Source organism: Salvia splendens, chromosome 10, assembly GCF_004379255.2.
Source record: "Salvia splendens isolate huo1 chromosome 10, SspV2, whole genome shotgun sequence".
NCBI classification, from domain to species: Eukaryota; Viridiplantae; Streptophyta; class Magnoliopsida; order Lamiales; family Lamiaceae; genus Salvia; species Salvia splendens.
Genome location: NC_056041.1, coordinates 24,544,531 through 24,567,196, shown reverse-complemented (window position 1 = coordinate 24,567,196; position 22,666 = coordinate 24,544,531). Strand labels below are relative to the sequence as shown.

The following is a 22,666-nucleotide window of genomic DNA, read 5'->3' as shown; positions in this document are numbered from 1 at the left end:
TACCTGAGACAATAGGGAATGGATAAGATATCATTTCATTTTATTGCAAAGCTTAGGGATGTCAATTGGGTCGGCCTCGAGTTTCGGGCCAATGCTTGAGGCTACTTCAGAAATTGTATGACCAAACTCAGATTTACTTATCGCATTTCCAAACACGCTGATTCGTTTTGCATTTTTTCTAAAGCTATGTAGCTAAAAAAAGTCCCACATAAGAGAACCTATATTCCAGATTCCCCTAATTAAGGAAAAACCCATAAAATTACATATAAGAAACTACTCTGTTCGTCCCATAGAAATAGATCATATTTTCTTTTTCGTCCGTCCCATAAAAAAGTTCATATCCATTTATAGTAAACTTTTTTCTTATTTCTCTTTTACTTTATTATTTATGGTCCCACCACCCATTACACAATTTCAACTTGTCTTTTTCTTTCTCTCTTATTTTACTAATTACACATTAAAACCCGTGCAAACCTTAAAGTTCTTATTTCTATGTAACGAAGGGAGTATAAACTATCCTGTACAAACTAAGTGTCCAAATGTAGTCAGTATACATTTTATGAGCCCGTTTGACAAATATCTACAACTTAAATTAAACTGATACTAGTATGAGGTGAAAGCAAAATAGTTGAGATAAATAAAAGTATTCCATTCAACCACCATACAATACACTGGTATTTTCTGTAGATTCAATACCCAAATAAACAATAGCCCCCCTTTCACTTTATTGACGTAGTTTCGTACTTAAACAGTTTACAGCACTCTACCTCCCTCACCAAAATACATTGCTAGCTGTTTTATTTCACTTTATCATTTTAATCTCAATATTAAAAAATCTTTTTTTTCCCTCACAGTGTGCTTTAAAGCAGCTTTTCTACAAAACGCAGCGTAGCTAGCTAGAACTAGATTCTCCATTCTTGAACCTCTAAATGGGAAAAGCAGCGCGGTGGCTCAAGGCCATGTTTGGTTTCAAATTTAAGGAGCGCACCGACATGACGCGGTGGAGCTCCGGCCACCTCTGCCACAACCCCGCCACCATCCCCCCCAACATCACCCCCGCCGAAGCCGCCTGGCTCAGATCCTTCTACACCGACACCCACGACAAGGACCAGAACAAGCACGCCATCGCCGCCGCTGCCGCCACCGCTGTCGCTGCCGCCCACGCCGCCGCCGCAGTCGTCCGCCTCACCACCCGCGGCGGCGGCGCGGAGAAGTGCGCCGCTGTCAAGATTCAATCGCTTTTTCGTGGATTCTTGGTAAGATTTGTTTATTTAATCTCTGATTCTAATTCTGATTCTGATTTTAATTTTTGTTTTATCAAGGCCCGAAAGGCGCTTCGTGCCCTGAAGGGCCTGGTGAAAATCCAGGCCCTGGTGAGGGGATTTCTCATCCGCAAACAGGCCGCCGCCACTCTTCAGAGCATGCAAGCCCTCGTAAGAGCCCAGGCTACCATCCGAGCGCAGAAAATGAGACGTCTTATTAATAATGACGAAACTTTCCCCCCTCCCTACAATGCCCTGGTTAGTTTTTTTTTTAGCTTCAGACATTAATAACATTTGGCTAATCAGAATGTAAAGGGTTGATTATAAATTTCAGGATGAAGGGAGCGAGCATCCCTCGTTGTTCCACAGCAGGAGGCTGTCGGCGTCATTCGAGACGGGTCCAAATTCTTATCCGTTCGACGAGAGCCCGAAAATCGTGGAAGTCGACACGGGCTGCCGGGCCAAGTCGAGGGCCCGGCGGGCCAGCTCGTGGATGGCGGCCGAGCCCTCCCCGTTCCAGTGCCGGGTCCCGGAATGGGGGGAGCAGGGGTCGTCGACGGCACAGAGCACGCCGAGATTCAGCGGGAGCGTGACGCCCGCGAAGAAGCCGAGCTACATGGCGAAGACGCAGTCGTTCAAGGCGAAGGTGAGGTCGCAGAGCGCGCCGAAGCAGAGGCCCGAGCCCGGCCCGACGAGGAGGAAGTCGCTGCTAGAAATGATGGAGTCGAGGAGTAGCCAGAGTGGGGTGAGGATGCAGAGGTCATGCTCCCAAGCTCAGGAAGCCATTACTTTCAAGAATGCTGTCATGTCCAACTTTGGTAAGTCATCAGATTTTTATTCCAATTGACAAACAATTTTAGTGTAGCCAACATATTAGATTGGCAGGAATTTTCAGTTTTTATTACCTAATCCTTTTTGTCCTCGTATTTCTAATCTAATTTCACTCATAATTTGTCAATTTTACCACTAAGAAAATCGATTATCATAAAAACACCATATGATTTGTAGCGAAAGTAGCGAATTTTCTTAATCTCAATTTCTAAAAGGTCAGCAAATTGAACTCATTTAATTTATGGGCTTTGGAAAGAAAATAGAATAATGTACATTTAGATACCTCTACTATATTGTTGTTAAGAAAAATAAAATGTACCTTTAAAAACAGAGGTATCGAATCCCAAGACAGTGAAATTATCTCCTTCAATAATTGGCTACCAACTTGCGTAGAAAAATATTTTCACCGTGGTACTTAGAGGATGAATAACGCTTGGGGCCGGGCTGCAAATCGCGAGTCCCGGCCCGTCCCATCCCGCGCGTTGGAGGAGGATGCGGCACGGCCTGGGCCGGTCCCCGTGCCGCGATCCCGGCCTGGTGCCCGTCCCGGGCCCAGCCTGGGACGGCGTTATTCGGGGGACGAGCCGCCTCCGCGAGTCCCGGCCCAGAGTTACACGCTCTCGGACAGGGCCGCAAGTCCAATTTATTTATTTAATTTTCTTTTTGATTTTGTGTCTATAAATACGAGCATTCCATTTGTGCATCAATCTTACGTGCATTCCATTTCAATCTATATTATACCCTTTATTTCGACGTAAATGGGATTGGTTCAACAGCGATGAACGTGAGATGGAGGAGTTCGTTAACTCGAACAATTGGTACATACTGGGGTCGCAATGATCGCAGCCATAGCCTAGTCCTGGAGTCGGTAGCAACGTTGATGTAACATCGCCGGTCAACACCGATGAATTCGAGATCAGCGAGATGGAGCCCGCTCAAGAGCGTGGCAAGGAGAAGGTCGGCGAGGAGGATGGGCCGAAGAAGTAGGGTCCGCAAGAGACAATGTGGCTTACGAGGAACTACATCGACGTCGCCGAGGATCCTATCATCGGCAACCAGTAGAGCAGCAAGGCTTTCTGGGAGCGGATTGCTCAGATGTATAACTCTGGCCGTCCTAAAGGGTCGATCGAGCGTAGCTACGTGAAGCTGCGCAAGCATTGGGGCCGAGTCCAGGCGGATATGAGCAAGTGGAACGGAAAATGGGCCAACGTAGTCCGGATGTGGCCGAGTGGGCACAACGAGGCGGACCTCGTCGAGAAGGCGAAGGAGGCGTTCTTCGTTGACGGGAGGAAGGCCTTCAAGTACTTCGACGTTTGGAAGCTCGTCGAGAAGAGCCCGAAGTACACGAGCGGTGCCGAGCCGACGGCAACTGGGGCGGCGAAGAGAACCAAAGTTTCCGCCTCCGGAAACTACTCTTCGAGCGATGGAGGTCCGGCGATCGACCTCAGCGTGACGGACGACGACGTCTTCGGCTCCTCTCCTAGCATTCAGAGCCGCCGATGGGAACAAAGGCGACAAAGATGAAAGCAAAGGGGAAGACAACTGCGAGCAACTCCGCCATGGTGCCACCGCCAATCAATCCGTCTCTGGATAAGATGTCCGACACTTTGTCGGAGATGAATATTACATGGCGGATGAGCCAGCTGACGGAGTTGACAGCGAGGGATACGTCGAAGATGTCGGACGACGAGCTCGAGTTGCACCGTGAGATGATCGTCTACCTTCGCGCCCAAATGAAGAAGTAGTAGTCGTGGCCCGGGTTTGTAGTATTTTAAATTTGTTTCGTCTAGTAATGTAATGTTAATTTTCTAATGAACAATGCATTTTCCCGATTTCAATTGTTGAACGAATTGCGTTTACGAGTTAAATATGTTAGAGTTGTGAATAGTGTCATTTATTAGTTGCGGCCCGAGTTGCGGTCTGCAGGGTTAGAGGAGTTGGGGCTTGGCCGCAAGTGTAGAGGAATGATGACGTGGATGGGACTTGGAGTCGGAAATGGGGACGGGGTTATTCATTCCCTTATTGATAGATAAAAATAATACTAGTACTACTTAAATTGTGTGTTTTATGGGAATATTGGAGGGAGTAAGATAGTGTACTCCCAAATCGGTGAAAATTGAAATTCTGAGATGGTATCATGTTTTGTACTGAAAGTAAAGGTTTATTGGAGCTCAATGATTCTTGCTGCTTTACTTTTGTATTTATCCATCAACAATGGCCCATGCTTTCTTTATCCTTCCATATTTTGTTTGGTACCTATATTTACTAGTACTCCATATACTTATCTTTTACCAGTCGTTTTTAGATTTTATATATTATTACATCTATTGGTTTTATTTATTTTAGAATTATTTATATTAGAAGACACATTTCAATCCTTGTGACGGTCTAGTGGTAAAATGGCAATCATTAGGACAAACAGATATCAGAATTTTAGTTTTACTAAGACTTCTATGAATTTGTGTATGCAGGGGGTGTGTTAGGGTCCTTATAGCACCTTAGTGTAAAACATAACATATATCATAGTTATTGGATCATTAGATTGGATGGTTGTGATTGGTTAAGTTATCATACTAAAAATCTACATTATTAGACTGGAAATTTACATTATTAGACTATAATTGTACATTATTAAACTAAAATGCTACATTATTAGGCTAAAAATCTATATTATTAGATGACACGTGACATTAATCTAACCGTTAGATCACAAGATCCAATGGACTGCAACTGTTTTGAGTTTTACTTATATTTGGCGTTTGGATATGAATACATCCCTGTTCATGCAACGTTTAAGTATCTATGGTAATTTGATTGAAAATACATGGCTTATTCGGTGTTATTCGTGTGTAATTTATGCTTCATCCATCCATGAAAAGTAGGAACATTTGATGTATGCAACGTTTCAAATGTGGTTTACCTATCTTATACATGACTTACACTCCTTCGGTTTCGCGATAGTGAAGGCGTTTCATTTCGACACGCAATTTAAGAAAAATTATGATAAATGAGTTAAGTAACAGAATAATAAAATAAGAAATGAAAAGATAGAGATAGAAAGAGAAAATAAAGTAAGAGAGAGTAAAGTAAGAGATAAGAAATGTGTTGACTTTTACTAAAAAGGTGAAATAACTCTCCAGTATTGTGCAACGTACTAAAATGACAAAATGACTTTACTAATATGGAAAGAGATGAGTAACTTACAAGCAAAGTTATAAAAAGACAATATTGCAGCAAAAGAGGCGATTCCGTCACCTTGGCGGTCCCCACACTCCAGCCCGACATCATATGATGGGATTAAATTAGGGTATGCAGTGGCCCGTTAAGGGGAAGGCCTTAACCCACTGACTGCCTGAAGATAAAAAAAAAGACAATATTACACATCGTTAATCTATTTATGTGTGATGGTTCCCAAGAAAAAAGACAATATTACACATAAATGTCGGTTATCTATTTTTATGTGTGTGATGGTTCCCAAGAAAAAAATATGTGATTAACACAGTTTATACACAAAATGAGGTCAGTTAGTTATCTCGTAAGGCACACTTCAAATAGCGGTTTCTCTAGTCGTTAAGAAAATTTGCAATTGCAGCTACCATAAATACATTATACATGGTCAATATTTTAAAGGTTTATTATCACACTCGTGCGATTCACATGATATTTGTATTTTCGGTTTATATATGTATAGATCGTCTAGGGTTTATCTACTTTTATACAAACAATAATTTATGAGTAGTCAACATTTATCAATAAATAAATAAATATTTGAAGTTCAATGAAGATCTTGTTCGTTAAGTAAGGTTACTAGTATTATAAATAAAAAATTTTGTTATTATTTTTTATCAAACAAGAAATACAATTATCTTTTTTTTTGGCATCTTTTTACTCTTCACGAAAAAACTCTAGTTAGAAAATTCTCTCGCTTGATCGACGATCTACAAATGCCGATCACCCTGATAAGGGAAACACCCTTAACATCTGGTGCTTTTATCTCGTTCTCATCCTCCATCCATGAATTCGAACGAGGAAATCATTACGTTTTACCTATTTCATCGAACAATGGTTGTCTTCAATAAAATAGACAAGAGGTTAGACGAGTATGACGAGTTTCTCTCGTCGTTCCATGAACAGCCCACTGCCGTCTCACAGCAGCCACAACTCCGTGTATCGCCTTTTCGGCTAGAGATTCCACGACATCACACCTACAAACAGCCGCCGCACCCACTCAACGACAACGCCATCAGCCGCGATCTCTCCATCGTGCCCGATATAAGGTATGGCTCAATCGAGTTATTTGCCAATGATATTGAGGAGTCAGTACAATCTCGTGAAATTCATTGTGATGATACTGAAATTGATCAATTACTTCGAGATCAAATTGGGGAGGAAGAGGTATTTTTAGACGTCGTTGAAGAGGTTGTATTTGTACAAGGATTTGTAATTTTAAAAGTAGTAGTATTAAATTAGATGTTCAATGATCCAGACGTTGTAATTTTAGAAATATTAAATCAGATCTTCAATGATCCATCTTACTATATGTTTAAACTTTAAATCTTTCAACAATTTAACATTTATTAAATGTCATTCTTTTTTTATACTGCTTTCATCCCACTAAATTTGAAATATTGGGTTTTTGGTACCGGAATTTATATAGTGTTATTTTATGAATTACGTAGGGGAAAAAATAAAGTAAGAGAGAAAAAGTAGAGAGATGATGTTATTTCCATGTCATTTTTAGTGGGATAACCAAAAAGGAAATTAGTCTATTTTTAATGGATAGATGGAGTATCATACACCATTTGTATTTATTCACGTTCGAGTTTAAGCTAGATCCCAAAATTCATAATTAAATGTTTTACATTCTCTAAATATAACAATTTTCATCATTGTGCATTCAATTGATCACATGTTAATGTTATCGTTAGTAACCGATTAGCTCGGTGAGTTAGCCCGAAATCTGAACATTCAGGGTTATTTTTGAAAATTTCTAACCCAATAAAATTTTATTTCAATTAACCCTCAATCCAAATAAAATTGACCCGAAATCCGCTAAGTTAGCCCAATTGACATTTCTACCTACAATTACAATAGGCTACATGGGCCGACAGAGTTAACAAGTACGAGGCCCTATATCACAAGACCCAACTAAAATCTTGCACTACTTGTTTATTTTATTTCTAAATTCATTTAATACAAAAGCTCTGCCAGCAAGTAATTTATTTTATACTCCAAGCTCCCACTCTCATATTTATAAAGATTTTGGATTATTATTTATGTTTGAGCTCCTCTGATAGGAGTATTAATCAACAAAATAAAAGAAATGTATGCGAAAATATAACTATGTAAAGGGATTTACATATTGATCCACTCAGACCCATCAATGAAAGTGAGGGAAATGAAAGGTCGTGCTTCTGCATCAGTAAGCTCTCTTGACCATGAAACTCTTCCCGCAAAATTAGCCCCTGGCCCTGTGCACTTGTATTGTCCATAAAATACAGTCCTACAATAACCATTTACCCATTTATCAATAACAACTATATCTGTAATATATGACCCCACGTATATAATACTCATATATAGAAATTTTTAAGGATGCATAAATAATTGTAGTTAACTACAAGCAACCCTTCAATAAGTTACTACTCCCTCCTCTCATAAATTTTATCACACTTTGACCAGACACGGGTTAAAATAAATGTAATAAAAAGTTAGTGGAAAAAGCTAGTGGGATGTGTGTTCTTCGTACTCCTATTAGTTTTATACTCCCTCCGTCCTATAAATATGTGCACTTTCCATTTTCGTCCGTCCTACAAAAATATATGCATTCCATTTTTGGAAAGTTATAGTATCAATTTAATAATTTACGTCACACTATCTACTAACTCTAATTTAACTACCATTCTTCCTATTTCTCTTATTTTACCAAAAATTCTCCTCATCTCTCTTACTTTACCAATTTGTCTTAATTCCCGTGTCATTTTATCCGTCCATATTTTTATGGGACGGAGGGAGTAATAAAATGTGAGTGAGAATGAGTTAGTGGAATATGACGTTTACTAAAAAAAATAGTAAAAAATGAAATGGGACAAATTTTGCATGATGGGCAAAATGGAAAAATGTAATGTAACATATTTTCTGGGACGGTTTTTTTTTTCTTTTTTCTAAAAGAAATTTCTGGGACGGAGGGTTCTGATTCAGGAGTTTATCATTCTTTACTACTCATTTCATTTTGTTTGAAAGCTGAAATAAGAAGATGGGAAAAAGTGGAGATAGGAACATGTGAAATAATCAGATACAGACAAGTGAAACAGTCAATTATTTTAATTCTAATCAACAGATTGAGGAGGTTCAAATAATTAGGCCATAATGTAAATGAAAAAAATTGCAAAAAAAAATCCAATGATTTTAGAAAGTGGGTAAGATAAATACGTACACAATGACGAAAAAGTGAAATGCACTACAAGTATACGACAAAGGCAAATATCACCCATCCATATATAAAGAGAAAAAATGAGTGGTCAAGATGATGTGATCACAACTACTAAATAAAGCAATTTTTTGTATAAGGAAAAAAAATACTACTAATGTAATTTAAGAAGACAAATATAGTATATATAGGATATGATTAAAAAAGAGAAGATTGTGGTTTCTTTGAGAATATATTTATGTGTGTTTTAAATGGTTGGCACCGTCCCACGCTCTCACAAAATACACAACTTGGTAATGCTATTGCATTTTGTGTCACGCTACATCCTACCCATAACTAACTTTTTTTTTGTTAAGATACTCACTATATTGCAATGGGTAGTTATAAAACTGCAAACTGCATCATTCCTATAAACTCTAAAGTATAATTTGGACAGTTAAATTTCAATATTTGATGTCAACAGATGACAAATAACGTCAGCAGAAAATGTCAAACACAACGCCAGTCGCATCGGTTGACAATATTGACGTTGTGTTGAAATTTTCTACATCAAATCTTAAAATATAACGGTCCAGATCATAATTTAGAATTTGCATTTAATTACATCTCTATCGTTATATATATATATATATAATGCAAACCGTCCCTGAAAATTTGTCACATTTCATTTTCTGCACTCGTTTTAGAAAAATGATAATAAATAGTTAAATTAAAGAGAGTATAAAGTAAGAGAGATAATAATATAGAGAAGACTCTCATCTACGTTACTCTCTCTCCACTTTAGCTATTTATTATCATTTTTCTAAAACGAGTGTAGAAAATGAAATGTGACAAATTTTCAGAGACGGAGTGAGTAGTTAGTTTCAAGAGGGAGAGATAGGAGATGCTAGTAATTGGTTGACAAAATATGTTTGAGATTGAAAAGTTTGAATTGTAATATTAGGGAAGGAACGTACATTTCTCTAGAAGGATCGCCCCAATTGTACCATCCCTTAGGAATGATAATGTTGTCCATGTAAGTGTTGGCGAAGACGACGGTTGAGAAAGGGCCCCACGCCCTCCCGAGATAGAGCGCGCCCGACCCCGTCACTCTGCAGTTCACGAACGAGAACCCCGTGTCGTCCAGAATGCTGCTCCTCCCCTGCGCCGTCACCGCCCCCGTCACCGGCGCTATCGCGTGCACGTCGCAGTTCTGTAGCACTCTTAGCTTGGAGTGTTAGCAACAAAACTTAATTGAAGCCAGAGACAAATTGAAACAATGAAACTGACCTCGAACAAGGAAAGTCCGTTGCCGAAGATGAAGTCGACCGATCCCTCGATGTAGCAGTCCTTGTAGTAATGCCGGCCCACGTGGTCGTACAGCGTGTCCTGCGCCCCCAGGAACTTGCACCCCACGAACGACGCTGTGTCCGCCGATACCCGGAATGCCACTGCCTGCTTCCCCACCGCCCCCAGCGCTGGCACCGGCGTCGTGTTCTGCATTGCATGCCACTTTTCATTTTAGATCGATAATTTGGCATTGATTTTTTAGTTTAATTAAATTAGTATTTTAAGTGTAATCAAAGATCACTTAATGATGGAATACTTAACTCTAATATATTACTTCATCCGTCCTACTATTAGAAATGAAACATTTGTTGTTCGACACGAAATTTTGTGTAGTGGTGTTTTGTGAGTTAATGGTAAGAGAATAAAGTAAGAAAATTGAAAAGGTATGAAGAGATGGTGTTGTTTCCAATTAAAGAAAAGTTTCTTTTACCACCTAAAAAGGAAAATGTGTTATTTTTAATTGGACACTCGTACTTAAAATATAAATAGTGTAATATATGAACAAAAATAGAAGAGAGATCCGATCCATACCTTGAAAGTGATGTTCTTGGCTATAAAATAAGGGGAATTAACTGCGAAAGTAGCGGAGCCGTATGTGCCAAGGGGCCGGCCGTTGGGGTCGAGTGTTTGCGCCGTGTCGCCCCATTCAACTATTGTTTTGTCGGCTCCCGCCCCTTCTATTGTTATGAACGATTTCAACTGAGGTATCGTCACCTTCTCCCTAATCACCGATCATCGATCAATAAAACATCCAATCTATTACTAATACAGAGTATTAAAACGAAAAGGGGGGAAAACTGACGAGTAGACTCCTGCATGAACCGTGATGACTACTCGGACAAGATTGACGGGAGGGAGAGAATCGATGGCGTCCTGAATGGTCGTGAAATCTCCGCTCAACGGATTCTTGTCGACGGTGAGAGTGTACGAAGGGAACACCTTGTTCTTCGCGGCCTTGAACACCGAATGCTTCAAGCTTCCCACATAATTCACCCACTTCATGAACTGCTGCTCCGAGTACTCAACCCCGGACATGTTCACGACCTCGTGCCACCGCGGCCTTGATCGCCTCAAGCCCTTGCTATGCGAAATCGCGCTCAACAACAACAACAACAACAACAACATCGCCGGAGACATGGATTTTGATTTTGATTTTGATTTTGATTTTGTGGAGTTGATAGAAATTGCATCAACAAGTGTGGATGTTATATAGAGGGGGAATGAATAATAGAATAATGATGATAATGAAAGTTATTGGTTTAGTTTAGTTTAGTTTAGTTAGGTGATTATGTGGGAAATGGAATGTGAGGAGAGGTCACGGGTGAGAAGAGGGATCTGAGCCACAAGTTGCGATGAAATGCACTTTATTCAGATTATATGCACCTTTTTGGTTGTTGTTGCCCGTGACTGTGACTGTCTCTGTCTAACTTTTTCCCCTATATTCCCTTTTACCATTCCTCATATACAAGGAACCACTGGAATCCTTGTTTTTTACCAAACATACAAACAATGTACTCCCTCCGTCCCATAAAGATTGTCCCATTTTTCTATTTTCGTCTGTCCCACAAAATTTGTTTCATTTCACTTTTTATCAATTTTGGTAGTGAATCTCGTATTCCATTAAGTCATTCAAACTCACATTAAAACTAATATATAAAAAGTAGGACTCACGTTCCACTAATTTTTCAACTCACTTTTCATTATATTTCTTAAAACCCATGCCCGGTTAAAGTGAGACAATCTTTGCGGGACGAAGGAGTATATCATTTTAGCAATTATGTTTAGATATATTTTAATTATTGGCCACTTTTAGGACAACAAGACCAAAATTTATGCGTTAATTTGAGAGACGGGAGGCAGGGGAATTGTGATAAAAAGAATTTTTACATTACTTGCCAAAAGGTGAGGCCAATATAATGGTAAACATATTAATGTAAACCTTCTAAATAAAGGAGCATAAATTGCTCAAAACTTATTCTTGTAGTAGCATTTCTAATTAACTCAAAAAAAATACGACTAAACATAACCAAGTAATATAACAAGTAAAAATGGTGACTATAGATAAAGGAAATGAAGGTTTGAAACATTGGACTTACAACTCAATAGCTATTTTCGCCAAATCAAAAACCTAAATAGCTTCATAAAACTAGTAATATAAGAAGATGCCTCGATAGCTATTTTCGCCAAATAAAAAACCTAAATAGCTTCATAAAACTAGTAATATAAGAAAATATGACATCTTTTGTGGAACAAATAAAAAAGGCAATTATAACATCTATTATAGGACGGAGGGAGTAACAACTACTCCATCCATTCGTTATTAGGAGTCTCATTTGAGTTCGGCACGAGTTTTAAGAAATACAAAAAAAGTGGGTAAAAAAATAGTGGAATGTGAGACCCATTTTAATATATTAGTTTTATAATATAATGTGAGGAGAATGTGTTATTGGAAAATGGGGTCAACATACTATTTATGATAAAAGTGAACCGAGACTTCTAATGGTAGACCGTAGACGTACTAAAATGATCAACTGGGATCCCCAATTACATACGGAGAAAGTATAAATTTATTTTAAATACAAAATGGCTATAATGTCCAAGTATATACTCCATTTCTTATCATGATTTTGGTTTAAACTTAAATACTATTTCCTCCGTCCCCAAATAATTATTCATTTTTTATTTGGCATGGCTTTAAGAAACGAAAAAAGTTGGTGGAATATAGATCACATTTTATTTATTAATTTTACAAAATAATATGTGAGTGTAATTAGTTAGTGGAATGTGGGGCATACTTACCATTTATGTAAAAACTAAAATTGGACAACTAAAGGAAGTCGAACGAAAATTGTAAAAATGGACAATTAATGAGAGGTGGAGGGAGTAAAATATTTATCAAATCGAATATTCGTATTTATATTCAAATCAAATATACGTAGTCTACAAAATACAATCAGTTATACTACCATACACATTTATAAAACAAAATTCAATTATACTCTCTCCGTCCCCAAAAAATAGACAAACTTGTATATAGCATATGATTTAATGTGGAATTAATAAAGTAAGAGATATAAAAAGTAAGAAAGAGAGAGGAAAAAGATAGTGGAAGTAGTGTTAGTGAATTACAGGATCTGTATTATTAGTGATGTGTAATTGATTAAAAATTTTCCATGTTTAGACTTTGTCTAATTTTGGAGGACTGTCCAAAATGATAAAACTAGTGTATTTCTTAAGGACATGAGGAGTATAAACAGAAGGTTTACGCCAAAATTATACCTTCCGTCTCACTCTAAGTGAATCATTTTTCATTTTGGGATGTCTCACTTTAAATAACACATTTTTAAAAGTAGAAACATCACTCTCTCTACTTTTTCCCTCTCTTATTTTACTCTCTCCACTTAACACACAAAACAACACTACATAATATCTCGTACCAGAATAGAAATGGTTCACTTTGAGTGAGACGGAGGGAGTAGATGAAGGGGTTGGCAGCGGAAGCGTACGTTCTTACGGATCACATAATACGGATCTATTTAGCAGATTATTTAGACAAAATCTATTCGCGTAATTATCACATGTATCATGCTCATAACTTGAATTACATACATGCTTTAGAACAAATAAATCCTAAAACATGCTTGCTACGGAGTTAGCCAATTTACCTCGTTGATTCTCCAAAGAATCGTCGATTGCTTGCGCCTTCTCCACGATGATCTTCAATACTTGACCACAGATCTTCTGACTGGTGTCCCGAACTGTATTCCGACATCAGGGTGGGCTGATCTTATCGAAACACTAGGACTCGAATAAAGAAGACAGAAATTCTCACGGAGGAGAAGCTGAAGATCTCACGGAGGAGAAAATCAAAGAATTTTCGTCCCTCTTCTCTAATTAGAGAGGGACGAAATTTTCAACTATGTTGAATAATGTTATGTCTCTTTTATTCTCCTATTTATAATAGTTCATATTGGGCCCAGTCAGGGATCTATGGAAGGCTTTGGATATGAGCTTCCCCAATTAGCTTTTTACTAATTAAATTGAACCCACAATTTAATACAAGCTTATATTAGAATATTACGAGCAGCCACTACAGACGTAATATTGAACTCCCCATCCAAATCCGAAATTATAAGTATTTCGGGTTTCCATTTTGTTTATTATTATTTATTTCCCGCGCTTAAGATAGAAATGTCCATTAATTAATTAAAGTCTGCTATGGACTTAATTAATTAACATCTTATTAATTCCAAGAGTGGACTTAGTAAGAAACACTTATTTATTATTCATAGAGTAATAAAACTCCAACTGGCCAGTTTCCGAATAATAAAACCTTGTTCAAGCTCCTCTTGAGGAAATTATCAAACGAGACTCACCTCGCGCACGTTTCAACATAATAGCAATCCTAGCACCGCTAGATAATGATCACCACTACCCAATATACCTGGATCGTTGAGTGACAAAAAACCCGCACCTTTGGTAAGTCAAAGTAGTAGATACTCAATATCGTATGCTCAATGCTAACGTATGTAGATTAAGAAATAGATATTTATCAAGACCTAGTCTTTCAGTAGATAGCATAAAGACACGTCTTGCTGTTAGATCCATTCAGTGCTATACCACACCAATGTCATCTTATTTCAATAAGGCTTAGAAATAATCGGGCTGACATTGCAACCTTTCACGATAGGTAGCCAAAGCCTATCTAGGTTGTGAAATTCTTCTTTTTCTTTTGCAAAGCATTGCTTAGAACCGACTGTAGTTACCTTAAAGTGGACGACGCCCACAACCAGTCTACTAAGCAAAAGACTTAGGCTTTGTTTACTTCTTATGCATTTAAATGTTTATAAAACATCTCATAAACGCACAAGCAAACACAATGTAATAATATACTGATTCTAATCGTGCGAAATGCTCGAATAATACTGAATCGGGTCAAAAGTAGATTGTAGAGTTTTTACGTATACATGCAACGTTCTATTCGTGCGAACTCTCGCTCGAAACATGCTTTTCAGCATACTAACCCTAACAATCTCCCACTTATACTCAAAACATGCTTTCGAGTATACCCATTGCCAAAAACTCTCCCACTTATACACAAAGCAGGTCTTGGAGCTAGATATATCGAACTACCATTCATTTCACATCATGTTTGAAACATGTTGCCACAAAGGCAATTTCTGTGAAAAATCTGCTTGGTTATTCTCTGATAATATCTTTTCAACCACTATGTCTTTGTTGCGTACTTGATCTTTAATTCATTTCATCTCTCTATGTGATTGCTTAGCTTATGATCTCGTACGTCCCTTGAGTTAGCCTTAGCTAGAGTAAAAATACTCATTGACATACTCAAACTTACGATCAAAGCTACTAGGAGCATACTCCTAAGGTAACCACACATAATGAGGATGACTTACTCGATCACTGATTAGTCATAGGACTTAGTCAGTGTAACCCCAAGGACATTACATGAATGACTGGTAAACTAGAATATAGCGATTAGTCTTTCTCAAGTACTATGGTATATTCATTACCTCAATCATGTGATTCTTGCCCTCTATTACATACCTATTAGGATGTTCCATGTAGATGATTTCTTCAAGACTTCTATTAATAGAAAGCTGTCTTGACAATCATGATACATACATTCTAATTATGTAAGTGCTGATAGACAGAAGGATCGAACAAATCTTGGCACAACGACAGCGAGAAGATGATATTTCTCAATGGGCATAGCCCATTGTCATTGTCTAGCCATTTGAGATCCACGTTTACACTTGCAGATGTACTAGCTCCCACTGACTGACACAGCCTGTAGGTAGTATTGCAAGTCTTGTAAAACATGTTGTCTATCTAAGATTGTAGTTTGGAATCTATCACCTTTCCAAGGATGAATATCCAAATGAACCAATTCTACATTGTATTTAAAGGGATTATGTTCAAGTTAATCTAAGACCGAGTCTTTCGACACTCTTAGACCCATGAACTTGTCATGTTCCTAGGAACGCTCCCACTACGACATGGTTCTAACAATCTTATCTGTTGAAGTTGATTTTATTAGTGCAAAAGTTTCTAATGGTATGAGTCCTTGGTAATGTGGAAAATTCGATATCTCTCTTTGTCCTGAGAGTTATCATGATGTTAAGCTTTTAGTTCTTCTCTTGATCTTCATACAAGAATTCTATCTTTGAAGATTATAGAACTAATAATCTTACATCATTTGGGACAACCTTAAAACATACCTCAGTACTCAACTCCAATTACTTGGATACCTTTCCAACTTGCGTTGGAACAACATTACACTTTGAGATGTGCTAGACTAGAGTCGCTCTAGTCCACAACTCGTGTTTTGTAGAAGGTACTGATGATGGTAGTTTCTTTAAGGTGTATCTCGTTGTATCTAATGCTTATCCCATCAATGATAAGATTTTCATGAGTACAACTCATCACTTGATCAAACTTGTCTTAGAAAGACTTCGATTCCTTCTTACATAACTATCCCATTCTTTGAAAGAATGCTTGGATTCGTTAATGGAGATTAGACTCCCACTACTGATCATAACTCCTTGCTCGTCTCCTTATTGGTGTAAACCATTGAGACTTGCTAGTCTTTCTACGTTGCACTTCTATAATTATTCTGAATCAAATGATTCTAACTCATAGTGCATCGAATAGACATTCTCGACTTTCAAGCTATTTAACAAACAAATTGTTAAAATCTTGATAGTCTAGATCAGTTTGAACAATAGCTAAGTATTTTCTTGGCCTTAATACTAAGAGCCATAAATACTTTATTATTCATTGTTTAAGAAGTTGATGTGTTATTTCATACTCAATCTTGTTGCACTTATATTGTTTCAATACTATGATGCCTTAATCATCAACCATAAAACAATAATTGAGCTTTATAAGCTCCCACTGTAACAAAAGCCTAACTGGATCAAGATCTCTTACTTAGAAGTTGCATTGTCATGTAAGTCATTGTCCTTCTTTAAAAGAGGTCAATCCAACTTACAAAGCATCTTCACTCGCTTTAAACAAACTTTGATGACTAATCAGACTCTCCCATTTCCATATCTAGTCTTTTATTCAAATTAACTAGGACTTAGGAAAAATGCAGCCTTCATGAATTCGTCATCTATCATGTTACTTTCGTCTAACAGTAATATAACGACTAATATTCTGAAGGTTTTCTACTTTTCAGTTAAACCTTCTTGTAGTCATTTCTTATTACTTTAGGCGATGACTTGAGTCAGAAAACTATTTGAGTGATCAAAAGATTCCTCAAAACATTCTGTCCCTCTAGGATATTCCAATATAATCATCTTGACAGATTCTATTGATATCCAATCTTTCATCGTCACTAACCAAGACTTGTCGTGCTACTTAAAAGAAAATAGCTTGACCTTATTCCTCAAAGAACTTGTCAAGTACATGCAAAAAGCATTCTCGAACAATCTTCGTAGAATTATGTCGAGGAAATGGAGGACATGAATTATTGAGTATAAACTCCCAGTTTTAGCGATGAGAATCTTATCCATTTACATTTCCAGTCCACATAATTTTGGCATTCGAGTTTATTCCATTAAGATCGCAGACAAAAAAATATGAATGACATAATCAAGATTTGGCAAATAAACTTATTATCACATACTTATGCTCAATACATAATCGCAAATAACCACAAAACAATTATGTATCTTGCAACTGTAAAATTAAAATTTTGTACCCTCCAGAGGAAGTCAATACGCATTAAAATCTTACAATTTTACTGGTCACAACACCGACGAATAGTCCAGAGACCACAGAGTGGCATGGTCGCCTAATGTTGCCTAAGCAAGACCACCGAATTTAGCATTACAGAGTCTCATTTCTACAACACACTCCCATAACAATGCTCATGTGCTGCTAACAAGATCAAGCTATCTCATAAATTCTGTGTGAACTTCTGAATCTCGCAGTTTCGTAGGATTATTGTCCCCACAGAGCAGGTGGCGATAATATTGGAAACCACATTCTAGTTCATACTATTTATCTTCGAGAAATCCGCCCTCATGAACTCGCTATTTCTTAGGATTATTGTCCCCACAGAGCAGGTGGCGATAATATTAGAAAAAAGCTTTATAAATTGCAGACCAATTGATGGAGACCATATACAACGCACTTGTTGTAATTATCGCTTAGATATTTTATATGGTTTTTGCATAATTATCACATAAGCAGATAAGACAGATAATCCACTTAAAATAGATAAACACCAAATAAACAGATAATTCCATTTAATGCATGGCATTTAAACACACTGGATAATTAACGACAATTATTTAATCTAGTCAAGGGAGAACCAATTAAATAATTATGTTTTATCTTGGATAATTATTATCCTTAATCATTTAGGATTTATAAAGATAGTGTTAACTATCTAAATCCATTTAGGATCATTCTAGATTTTATTTCGATAAAATCAAATCCTTCAATTCAAGATAACGTTGATCTAGGATTATCATTATTTAAATCGTTTTAGGATATTGCTAGACAGAAACAATTCCATCATAATCCATACGATAAATAAAATCCAACCAACCAAGATATATACAAATCTTAATTCTATTTAGAATAGATATCTAGAGTATATCATACATTACTTAGGATTTCTAAGATAAATTTGTTTATCTAAATCCAATTAAATAAGGATTTTCTTATATATAATATCTTTATCCTAATCTATCTAGGATATAAATCCAATAGATAAGGATAACATGGATTAATGTTTATTTTAATCCATCTAGGATTTGTCTTTAATAGAATTAAATCTATTTAAAATCCATTGGATAAAATAAATTAATATATATCTTTATCATAATTCATCTAGGATTTATCTTGGAGTAAATCCATATAAATCCATAGAATAAGATAACATTATATTATAATTATTCAAATCTATCTAAGATTTATCTAGGAATAAATCCACATAAATCTGTAAGATAAGAATAAAATAATATATTATCACTATCCAAATCCATCTAGAATTTATCTGAGAATAAATTCATATAAATTCATAGGATAAGAATAAAATAATATTATCATTATCTAAATCCAACTGGGATTTGTCTCGGAATAAATCCATAGGATATAGATAAAATTAGATTATTATTTTCCAAATATAACTAGGATTTATCTAGGAATAAAATCCATATAAATCAATTTAATAAGGAAAGAATCTAATTAATCCAAGATTTTATATTAAATCAAATCTCATATAATATATAAAATCCACAAAAGATATATTCAAATCTTATCACCATATTTATCTTGAATCTAGATGAATATTAGGAAACTATTAAATTATTCTCATCCATATCATCTAGGAATAAAATAATATTATTTATTTCCATAGATATAGATAATAATATAAATATTCCTAAAATCTAGGCAAATCTTCCATAAAGATTTTATTTCCCTTAAATAATAATATTTTAATGATATCTTTTAATAAAATAATTAAATAATCATTAAAATAATCCTGCATCGTTATCTCATCGTACGAGGTTCGCACGAACGATGAACGATGAAAGTCCGACGAGTTCATCGTCGGATCACGACGCACCCAGCATCTCGGCACCAACGCGCAGGGGGCGCGCCAGCGTCTCGGCCAGGTGACGCGTCGGGTGGCTCGGTTCCTCGGCCAGCCCGTCGCCTACGTCTGCGGCCAGCGTCGCGCACAAGGCGCGGATGCTCTCGGCCTCTTCGGCACGTCGGGCGACGCTGTTGCTCGGCCAGGGCTTGCGCGGTGGCGCGGCTCCTCTCGGCTAGTAGTTCGTCACCCGTCTCGGCCTTTCCGAGCCACGGTGCTCCCACTGTCTCGGCACACGGCGTGCAACACGGTGCGTCTATCTCGGCCAATAGCTCGGAGTTCCGTCTCGGATCTTCCGCCTAGGGATCGGCCTGGTGTCACGCGGTGTCTCGGTGGTTCTCGGACGAACCACCACTCCGCGCCTAGCACCGCCGCGTCGACATCGACCCTGGGTCCGTCTGGGGCGTGTGGCCGCGGCCGGCGGCGCGCACGAGCCCCACTCGTCTGCGCGTCGCCCCGTGATCACGGCTCCCTGGCTGCCACTGTCTCGACGTCCCTATCTCGATCACGCGTGGTGCGATCCATCTCGGCGCGGGCGCCGACGGGTCACACGTCTCGTGCGTTCTAGTAATTCAAGTTCTTTGATTCGATAGTTCTTGAGTTCATCATGCATAAAAATTTAAACAAAAACACCCAGAACATGCTTCGTAATCAAATAAGACATGCATACATGAATTTCGCGAAATTTAAATCCAAATAATCAGAGCCAAAGACTGGCTCTGTTACCAATTGAAGGGGTTGGCCGCGGAAGCGTGCGTTCTTACGGATCACATAATACAGATCTATTTAGCAGATTATTTAGACAAAATCTATTCGCGTAATTATCACATGTATCATGCTCATAACTTGAATTACATACATGCTTTAGAACAAATAAATCCTAAAACATGCTTGCTACGGAGTTAGCCAATTTACCTCGTTGATTCTCCAAAGAATCGTCGATTGTTTGCGCCTTCTCCACGATGATCTTCAATCCTAAAACATGCTCGCCGCATTTGAAACACTTGCCACTTTGCTTCTTGTTCGTGTTCACCCGTTTCTTTTTGCCCTTAGCTATCTTTGGTGCTACAACATTCTGGGCTTTCTTCTTCCCCTTACCTGGCTTAGAGCCTGAGGAAGACGGCCTAGAACTCATCATAGCAGCCTTTGTCTGGACCATAAGATCCTCCGCTGACAGCAACTCAGTCAACAGTTCAGCTAGGGTGTAAGCCCTCTTGTTCATCTCGAAATTGAGCTTGAACTGCTGATAGCTAGCTGGCAAACTCTGAAGGATTATAGTTACTTGGGACTCGGGATCAATGATCCCTCCCAAAACCTCAATTTGATTGAGGTGGCTCATCATCTCGAGGACATGGTCCCTCACAGATGTGCCCTCCTTCATAACCTTAATCATGATGCTCCGAAAGGCTAAAGATTTAGCCGCTCGATTCTGAGTACCAAAAAGGTTATTAAGATTGTTCATAATCTCAGTAGCAGTGTTCATACCTTGATGTTGATGTTGAAGTACTGTTGACATAGAAGCCAACATGTAGCACTTCACCATCTCATTGGCTTTACACCACTTTCTGTATGTTTCTTTCACTGCTGCAGAAGCATTTGCAGCAGGTTCAGATGGACATTCAGTAGTGAGCACATATTTGTACTCTTCGGCAGTTAGAACGATATCCAAGTTTTGTTTCCATACGATATAGTTATGACCTTCGAGTTTGTGTTCTTTAAGAATAGCGGAAAGAGGATTGAACGACATCTTGATTTGGATTTAGCTGAGAAAACGAATAGCTTATTGTTACAAACTATGTAAGATTCTAAAGAGTAAAAACCATTAAAACAGTTTAGATTATCACAACAGTTAAATGGAATTAAGTACGCCTCTAGGGAGGTCAAGTAAACGTTTCATATTTAACAAAATTTTGGTCACAACATTGACGAATAGTCCAGAGACCACTAAGGTGGCATGGCCGCCAAACGTTGCCTAAGCCTGTACCATTGAATATTCACCCCAAGTATTTCATTTCCGTATTGATACTCCTTCTAGGGAAGGTCGCACGCCACAAACAAAATTCTACAGGTATCTCACAAGTTAATTTAATCTTCTGAACTATGCAATTTCTTAGGATTAAAGCTCCCACTAAGGTGGGTCGCGATAATATTGGAAATCACGTTTAGATAAAATTGAACTTTATTTCGAGAAGTCTAACCATTGAACTTGCTATTTCTTAGGATTAAGGCTCCCACTAAGGTGAGTCGCGTTAATATTAGAAATGGGCTATTTTATTTTATGCCATGCCATGTTTTTATTTTATGCAGTGCCTATTTGAAATGGGTTTTGCCATTTATAGTTAATCAAATTCGGATCTCAGTAGGGCCGCAAACCCTACTTGGACTAGTGTACACAACATGTAGATCTGGCATTATCCTTCGAGTTGGCCGGTCTAGTGACTTTGAATGTGGCCACATTCTCTGTCATGTATAGTTCGGATATGGTGAACGATGAAAAGGAAGTTTGACTGCGCAGTCACATTTTTATGAGAAAATATTTTTGTTAGTATTCCTTGAATTTATATAGTTTTCCGCTAGCCAAAATGGGCTCTCGCTGTGCTAACTAGGAATCCGGGGGGTGGAGGCGCTCCCGGCCCGATGCTATGCTATGTTTCTATTTTAGGCCCTAATTGTCTTATTGGCCCTAGCATGTCGTTTGTGTACCTATTTATATAGAAGTATTGTTGAATCACGTAAATCTGTGCCTATTTACGTTTTTGTTTGTCTCTATTACATAATTTCTCTATTCTATCATAATAGCTTTAGTGTGCTCGGCTCTTTCAAAGTTAAAATCACGATGTCACTCAACGAGGGCTTGATGATAAGGATCTTGATTGTTTAAATCCATGTAATTACCCAAGATAATGCCAAAAGTAACAACAAAACACAAAATAAACAAAGATAAAGTAATCTAGCCACAAAAACTAGATCCAAAAGAGAGATCCATGGAAGATAAGAAATGTGAGAATGTGTATTTGATGAGGGAGAAGAGTTACATCCATAGGATCTTGACCTAAACAATAGAAACAACCCTAGGAAATGGATACATCCCATTGATGCATACCTCTACTTGAATCAATCTAAGAGAGAGACAAGCAACCTTCAAGGAAGGAATTTGGATACAATCCTCAAAGAGGAAAC

General features: G+C 37.9%; 3 protein-coding genes across 3 annotated transcripts; 1 reads left to right on the top strand and 2 right to left on the bottom strand.

The window, feature by feature from the left end:
* Positions 1-789: 789 nt before the first annotated feature.
* LOC121750452 (protein IQ-DOMAIN 25-like) lies at positions 790-3,123 on the top strand. The gene is made up of 4 exons (XM_042144990.1): positions 790-1,256; positions 1,323-1,520; positions 1,597-2,080; positions 2,870-3,123. Exons 1-4 carry the CDS (start codon positions 930-932, stop codon positions 2,977-2,979), a joined length of 1,119 nt encoding a protein of 372 aa, XP_042000924.1. The 5' UTR covers positions 790-929; the 3' UTR covers positions 2,980-3,123.
* Positions 3,124-7,315: 4,192 nt separating this feature from the next.
* LOC121750527 (probable pectinesterase 53) lies at positions 7,316-11,150 on the bottom strand. Its single transcript, XM_042145078.1, has 5 exons — positions 10,655-11,150; positions 10,384-10,573; positions 9,793-9,999; positions 9,480-9,715; positions 7,316-7,596 (listed from the first exon to the last, which is right to left on the bottom strand). The coding sequence occupies exons 1-5, from the start codon at positions 10,987-10,989 to the stop codon at positions 7,449-7,451; spliced, it is 1,116 nt and encodes a 371-aa protein (XP_042001012.1). The 5' UTR covers positions 10,990-11,150; the 3' UTR covers positions 7,316-7,448.
* A 7,421-nt stretch (positions 11,151-18,571) lies between these two features.
* On the bottom strand, positions 18,572-21,233 carry LOC121752817. Its single transcript, XM_042147905.1, has 3 exons — positions 20,850-21,233; positions 20,469-20,750; positions 18,572-18,580 (listed from the first exon to the last, which is right to left on the bottom strand). The coding sequence occupies exons 1-3, from the start codon at positions 21,231-21,233 to the stop codon at positions 18,572-18,574; spliced, it is 675 nt and encodes a 224-aa protein (XP_042003839.1).
* Between the last annotated feature and the right edge of the window lie 1,433 nt (positions 21,234-22,666).

What these genes read in the sequence shown, in the direction of transcription:
- LOC121750527 (XM_042145078.1), bottom strand. Translation starts at nt 10,989, where the DNA reads ATGTCTCCGGCGATGTTGTTGTTGTTGTTGTTGTTGTTGAGCGCGATT. An exon ending in GTTCATGCAGGAGTCTACTC is followed by an intron (nt 10,574 to 10,654) that starts GTCAGTTTTCCC and finishes ATCGGTGATTAG; the next exon opens with GGAGAAGGTGACGATACCTC. An exon ending in CCAAGAACATCACTTTCAAG is followed by an intron (nt 10,000 to 10,383) that starts GTATGGATCGGA and finishes CATGCAATGCAG; the next exon opens with AACACGACGCCGGTGCCAGC.
- LOC121750452 (XM_042144990.1), top strand. Translation starts at nt 930, where the DNA reads ATGGGAAAAGCAGCGCGGTGGCTCAAGGCCATGTTTGGTTTCAAATTT. An exon ending in CGCTTTTTCGTGGATTCTTG is followed by an intron (nt 1,257 to 1,322) that starts GTAAGATTTGTT and finishes TGTTTTATCAAG; the next exon opens with GCCCGAAAGGCGCTTCGTGC. An exon ending in TGCTGTCATGTCCAACTTTG is followed by an intron (nt 2,081 to 2,869) that starts GTAAGTCATCAG and finishes TTGGTTCAACAG; the next exon opens with CGATGAACGTGAGATGGAGG.
- LOC121752817 (XM_042147905.1), bottom strand. Translation starts at nt 21,233, where the DNA reads ATGTCGTTCAATCCTCTTTCCGCTATTCTTAAAGAACACAAACTCGAA. An exon ending in TTATGAAGGAGGGCACATCT is followed by an intron (nt 20,751 to 20,849) that starts GTGAGGGACCAT and finishes ATAATCCTTCAG; the next exon opens with AGTTTGCCAGCTAGCTATCA.